We start from the raw sequence: 7442 nt of genomic DNA on the forward strand, positions 1-7442 counted from the left end.
ATGTGTTCATACAGTATGTTCATACTGTACCTTTACAGAAAGACACATGACAGCTGTTATCCTGGAAAGAATGAGTAGACTAAACTTATCTGTGTGGGTGAGTTGTGTCTGAACTCAACTGAACCTGACCAGACTCAATATTTATAAACTATAAAGAGCTGCATGTAATCATGTCTGTGTATGGTAAACTGGAACATTTTTTTTCTTTTATTAAGATTTGGGAATAAAACAAGTTTGTAAACACTATAAAATGAATGTACAACAAAATTGATGACTTGAACTTAAAGCACAGAGTTTACAGACCAACCGAAAACTGTTTAGTAATGAACTGTTACATATGTGTCTACATATGTGATATTTTTGTGTTTGCACTTGGTCTAAACAAGGTTTGTTAAAACAGTATGATTTGCATACAATGATCTTAATGTTGGGTTCAGTATTTTACAGCAAACATCTATATCACATATTGGGGACCTTTGAACATCTTTGAATGAAAACCACAATGGAAACCAGATGTGGAAACATTCCTTAGAAGTCTGCATATGTGTGTTTGTGTATGTTTACGTGTGTGTATAGGAAAGACCTGACCTGCCACTGGACCTCTGCTGCTTTCTGTGTTTGTCTTATTCTTTGTAGTGTTTTCTGTACCACCCCCATCGCTCGCTCTGCTGTGTGTGTGTGTGTGTGTGTGTAGGCCTCCCTAGGATGTATTCTGTTTGGTTTGGAAATGTGAGAAGGCCTTTCACAGACATCCAACTGCAAGGGATCTTTGAATCAGAGCAAACACAAGAACATACACTTTCTGTTTTGTGCCTGATTAGCCTATTGAAACCATTTTAATGTCATTTCATCTGCCATTTTTTCTCTCTTTCACAAATTGTGCTTCCAAGAATATCTTCAAATCATATTTACACTTCTGATGTGCAGAAATTTAAAGCTGTTAATAACCACAAGGTGCAAGTCAGCCAGCAGCGGATTTGATTAAGAAAATAATCAGAAAGACAGATGTCTGTTTGTGTTATGAAATTATGAATCAACTGTTTTGGTATTGACAGCTCTTTGGAATGACAAGAAAAAGGTGCAAAGACAGAAGAACCCATTATAATCAGTGATGTTGTCTACACTGGATGCGGTGCGACGCGAGTGACAGTAAACTGATGCCTCGTTCTATTTATGACGTATTGACACAAAGGAAAAAATGCTTTGCAACGGGCGCTTTGTCGCGTCGAGTGTAGACAGCTTTTAGCTGTTGCGACGCGAGCGACAACGGTCATTCTCATTCTACCTATAACGCAACGTTACAACATCAAGCAATATTCCAATAATTTATATAATTATAACACTTTATATAGGGTGGGATGGGAAAGTGTGTCCAAACTTTTGACTGGTACTCTACTATAACAAACAAGTAAAAAATATCGGCCAATATATCGATATCCAAAAATCCATATCGGTCGGGCTCTAATAAAAACCTAATTTAAGTACTGTAGTAAACATTCATATCATAGCATATTATAAATAAAATATTGCAATTTTAAAATCACCTTATAATAATAATAATAATAATATTAATAATAATATAGCTGCATGCAGCGATAAGGGGGCAAGCCCAGAAGCGATGAACAAAATGAAAAGAAGTACAGATCGGAATGAACATATTGAACAAAAAACACATTTATAATTCAAGAGGAAGAAACATTAGCACAATGCTTACCCAGATAATGAAAAAATCTAAGTGACACAACATCACACACAGACTTTTACAAAGTTGTACTATGTAGGAATTGAACCCACAATCTTTAAATCACATGCTTGTTCCTTATCTCTGTGCACCACTCTGAAGACACATTCTCACCCACCTGCCCAGGTTCAGTAATTCAAGTGAGGATGAACTCAAAATGAAGATTTTGTATGTAAATGCACTGCATGTTATATTTAATAAATTCAGATTAGATAATTCTTAAAAAGACACAATGCCTGGAACAGAAGAAACTTTTGCACCACTTCTAGCCACAGTACCTCTTGCTGTCTGGGAATGTGCCACACAGGATTCAAACCCATAAACTGAAATGTTCAGGGCCTGGCTTAGAAGAGAGCCCCACTCATTTGATGCACATTCACTAGGCTGCCAAGGGGAGCTTTCAGCTAACTAACTAACATAAGACAACAAACACAGGCATGGTCAACTTCGGAGAGGTATTTCTCTGGAACAGTGGCGAATATCAAAAATGCGTTCATTCATTTCTGAGCAGTTTGGTCCAAAGACCGCTGAGTTCAAATTTATCAGGTACCCTCAAGACATGCTATCGATGATCCCTACCTAATTTTGTGCCGATAGCTATTGCAATTTCATGACGAGTTTTAAAATGGCGGACCGATGGTTCATCTGATCCTGGCAAAATCAGTATCCACAGAATCAGAATGACACAAGGAATCCACAGGTTTTGATTTTTGACAAACTGGTCAAAAGTTATATGCAAAAATAGCAATTTTTCAGAACTCATGACCTGTAGGTGGCGCTGTTCCCAAATTTGTCATGGACCCTCAGATCATGGTTTCATTTCGATGGATCAAAGATTTGCCGAGATACAGCCTCTGAACCAATTCTGCATAAACATTGTTAAGTTTGCAACATCATAACTTTTGAACAAAGATGAATAAAAAAAATTGTTCAGTTATTTCTGTGTGTCTTGGTCCAAAGATCATCTGATCAGATTTTGAACAAATCTGGACAAAATCTGAAGGAGCAGTGTAGTGAAAAAATGGAATTCTGTACTTTTCAAAATTACCTCTACTTTAATGGGTGGAGTCTTGATGTAAGATGTTGAATGTGGAGCATGAGGAGAGGAATCAGGTCTACTAAGTTTTATTTTTCTAGAAAAAACATAACAGTTAACCATATACTATAACCATTTGAAAAGTGACATTTTTAACTGGTTTCAGCGCTATTAAGTTTGCCCTAGAGACCCCAAAGTTGGTCAGATTACTATTCATTACCATCAAGTGAGAACATTATCATAATTTTCCTACTTATGGATCATGGGGCTGCCATTGACTCCCATTTGGGAATAATAATAATGAAACTAACAAATGTTGGCTGCCATCATTTTGAGTTCTTTTAGCAAGCTGTGGCAGTTAATATGCTAATAATCAAAGCTGTTGGTGTGTCAGCTGAGTGTCAGCTACTGTTATGTGTAGTCTTTACCCATATTTAGTGAATGTTTGTTATTTTTACAAATGCTTTGTTCAAGTGCTTCAATTCTGCTACATTGGGTCATAGGGTTAAAGAAGAAAGAAAAGAGCAAAATTTCACAGAATACAAATAACAAAATAGTTTCAAAATAGTTACATTCTTACAGACATATGGGAATGCTTATGATTGAAAACACTGTAGCGTAAAGTCTGCAGGGCAATAATTTAATAGAACTAAACCAGCTGAGATATCAGAGTCATCCAATCTGATAGGCCACCAAAATGACATTAGATTTCTCAGGTGTTTACATCAAATTCACAGTTGGGAAACGCATTGTGATTAGCAGATTGAGACTGCTCTTGGTTGCTGTTTAGTCAGCATACAGTTTACAGAGCACAGCATGCTGGGTTGAGTGTTTAATATATTAAAAAACAAGGATTTTTTTTTAAGTTTACATTTTCCATCTAATATTCCTATTTTATTTTATTTGAGATGTATTTCAATTACCGAAAACAATTTTGATCAGTTTTAGTTAACACTGTTTCTACGAATTTCAGTACACATTTTGTGTTTTTGCACATTGTTTCACACTTTCATCGATATTAATGCACAATAATGGTGACTTACGTAGATGCAGTGTGATGTTGACTGAATTAGGATACTGAACTCCATAGAACATGGATTGGCTCTGCCACCAGGTAGGCTCTTCATCCGTGTGGAAGTCAGTCAGGTAAGTGGCATTGCGATTCAGTTCCAAGTCCGAGGCATCACAATGGTGACATGAGCGTGTGGACCCTGTCTGCATGCAATAGTCCTCTGGTGGGATACCACACACATTTGAAACGATAACGGAACGATTGAAGGCCGCATTCTCGAAGTTAGGCAAACAGCGGCTCGGGACACCCTCCTCATCATAACAAGAGTCCATTCCAGCAAGAACATGGGAGAAGGTGGTGAAAAGCAGAAGTAAAAGAGAGTGAAGTGCAGAGGAATCCATCCTTCTGCACAACGGCCTATAACAGAAACGACTTCAAAAGAGCAGAGAGCTCGAAAACAAGTCTAGCAAATAATCCAAATCAGAGCCACATGCTACAGGAAAAAACTTCAAGGGAAGTTCAACAGTTCAGTGTTCAAAGGCAAGCATAATGAAGTATGTGATATAGCAAACACACATGCAGATACACACATTTTGTGTGATGCAGAAACAATTCTCTGAGTTTGCATGCAGCAATAAAGTTTCATATAATATACAAGTTGCATGAACACATACATTCAGAAAAGCAGGAAAGGTATAAAGATACTGGAATATTCCTCTATCCTCAGTCTTTTTCCTCAGTGCATTTTTCTTTCTATCAGCATGTGTTTCCACTCTAAGAAGCCGAGGACACAGACTCTCCTTCTCTCTTGTAGAGATTCCCAGACAGACAGAGTAGAAGGAAGAGAAAGATTGGAGGGGAGTTGACTGGGGTTGACCAATAATTAGATAAATAGAGGGAGGGGCTACATGAGAGAACGGATAAAAAAAGTATAAAGAGGAGAGAGAGAGAGTTTGGAAGAGAGGCGCCCTCTTTTGTAAGAAGAGATAGGAACTGCTGTTAGCATATGTATTTCATTAAATAACTGAGGGATCAAAGTTGACCCCAATAGCCCCTGCTGGTTGATGCCCATAACTACAACACACAGCAAAAAAAATAAAATAAAAATGATCTGAGTACATACAAACTTATAGTATATAGAATATATGTATTTTTTTATTATTTTTTGTATTAAAAAAAAATATAGTATTTTTGGCGAAGATTAAAACCTTTTAAACTGAATCCCTTCATTTACAATTCAGGCATGTATATAATATATAGAATAATAATTCATAGAATATATAATTTATGTCTGCCATTATTCAGTTATTGAAATTAGTAATTTCTCGAAAAACTCGATTAGTCTACCCAGGTGTGTATTGTTTCTCTTGTTATCTTGTTAAGCTTGTTTGGTCCTGTGTATATGAATATAGCCTGTAACAAATTTGCTCAAAGACTAAATACTAATAATTAATCATAACTTGTACAATAAATTAATAAATTAATAAATAAATCAGTTTGTCCAGCGAACACTTTTGATTATTCATTAATTCTTAGAAAAGGGTATTTTTCATTAGCCTGGCTCTCCCCTCCTACGTACTTCCGCTCAATTTTCATTTTTCTTCAGTACTCCGTCTGGGTTTGCGGTATATTCTTGGGTTTTCTCCGGCCAATTTTTTGGCGGTCCAATCAGCGAACAGAGGGAGTGGCTGAGAACGATGACGTTGAGGTTGTGCGCTAGTTTGAGTTGTAGGGTTACGTCACGACCAAACGTTAGTGATTGGTTATGGCAGATCCAGAGTGGCTCTGGGCAGATCCAATAGTTTTAAACTTCAACAGAGAACCCGCCTTCAAGGAAGTTAACGCTTGTCAATGGAGAGTGGCCAGACTCTCTGTACAAATAAAATGTACGAGAGTCTGGTAGGACCAGGCTAATTTTTCATGGCCACAGAAAAAAAATTCTTTCTTAGTGTAACTAGACCAGAAATTGTGTTTGCTACAAGCAAAGAACCAAATATGTAATGTGCACAAGTTCTATTAATTAAATCACGAACAAAACTAATCTAAACACACGCATACACACAATCACACATACATGGGTAAAATGGTAAGTGATAGAATGAAACTGGAAACGGAAACAGGGAATGAAGCTATGGAAAAGATTAATTTAACTATGAAAAGAACCATCAGCTTATTATTTTCAAAGCCTTGTAGAAGGGTTCACAGCTCATTACTAAACCTCTGATAAGTCAGTTAATTGTACGATACTTGCATTGCCGTTGCAGTTGAAGCAGTTTCATAAAGTTCCTGATTTGATGGTCTATGAGTCTATCTATGGCATTGAAGTTGCAATCGATTTCTTCTGCGTTGAATGAAGAAGATATGATGACCTTACACAGTTATAGTTCAACTCCGTCATGGTCGAGGAAGTTGCACATGGCTTTATGTGTTGGGCCTGCCGGCCCAATGCACAGCAACCTGCAGAAACAGGAAGAGAGAGAAGGAACTTGTGTGAGGCTTTTAACCCCCTGAGGTCGGCAATCACGCCGGCGTGATCTGCTCGCTTTTTTCCTTATCAGTGCAAAAGAGAGTCAAAATACTATTTTGATTTTGATTTTGACATACTTGTGTTATACATCAATCGATCCTGTTAAGTGTGTATTTTTTTGTGTATACTCACAATAAAAACAAAGTGTTGTACTTTTTGCCAAATAAAGAAAAATAAACATGAAGCCTTCTCTCTGTCAGTGAAGTCAATTCTGAAACGCGTCCGAAAATGAACTGTAACTCAGTGAATACTCAGTCAAACAGGCACACAGGCACACAGGCATGAAGCTTGAATTCTTTTCTTTTAAATGAAGTAATTTATATAAAAAACAAATATTCTCAGTTTATGTAATATGTATGAGAGAGATGTCAGTCGTTCTCATCTCAGCTCATTAAGTTTTAATGTGACCCCGCCCACGGAGAGCGCGCGCTATTCAAACGCAAATGATCTGAGGCATCCAAGCAAACCTGTGAATGCCCACATCAGCTGGATAAAACACACGGCGAGTTCACTTTCAGACTCATGTACTTTACAACGCTGTGAGGAATAATACTATCTTAATAATAATCCTGGAAAATTTACCTCAGAAGTGCTGGAAGTTTCATTTCGAGGAGCAACAGATCCAGCTGAATCGTGTTTCTGTGTGTGAATGAATGAATGCACAGATGCGCGCTGTTGTGTAGCTACCAGTGATGCGCGGGTCAATTTATAAACAACCCGCACCCGACCGACGTTTTCAACTAACCCGCCCGCAACTCGGACCGCAAAAAAAAAAGTAGAAAATATTGTACCCGACCCGCTTCCTGACCCGCATTTTTGGACAGAGCGCAGAGCGGCATTTTTAAAAAGACGGAGCGTCGCCCTATTTCCTGCTCCAATTTCGCTCCGCGCACACCACGATTCTGAAGCATGCTCAGTCAAGCCTGACTCAGTCTACTGTTGATGACTGCAAGATGGATTCTATTTTCAGTCAAAACTCGGCTCAATAATGGAGTTCAAAAAGTAGGCTACTTCAAAAAGGAAAATAAGAAGTCACAGGTGTAGGCTACTATAATATAAAACTAACTATAATGTGGTAGAAGAAAACGAATGTGGAGACATCATTCCAGTCAGTAAAGATTCATTT

General features: G+C 37.7%; 1 protein-coding gene across 2 annotated transcripts in view; it reads right to left on the reverse strand.

The window, feature by feature from the left end:
- lamc3 (laminin, gamma 3) overlaps nt 1-4622 on the reverse strand; it is an 83447-nt gene extending 78825 nt beyond the window's left edge. Inside the window, exon 1 of one of the 2 annotated variants that reach the window (XM_079872587.1) lies at nt 3821-4622. In XM_079872587.1, the coding sequence (XP_079728713.1) occupies nt 3821-4190 (370 nt within the window). In that variant the 5' untranslated portion in view covers nt 4191-4622. The remainder of the gene's footprint in view (nt 1-3820) is intronic. The other variant, XM_079872586.1, reaches the window with a different exon arrangement.
- Between the last annotated feature and the right edge of the window lie 2820 nt (nt 4623-7442).

Source organism: Squalius cephalus (genome assembly GCF_949319135.1).
Source record: "Squalius cephalus genome assembly, chromosome: 5".
NCBI classification, from domain to species: Eukaryota; Metazoa; Chordata; class Actinopteri; order Cypriniformes; family Leuciscidae; genus Squalius; species Squalius cephalus.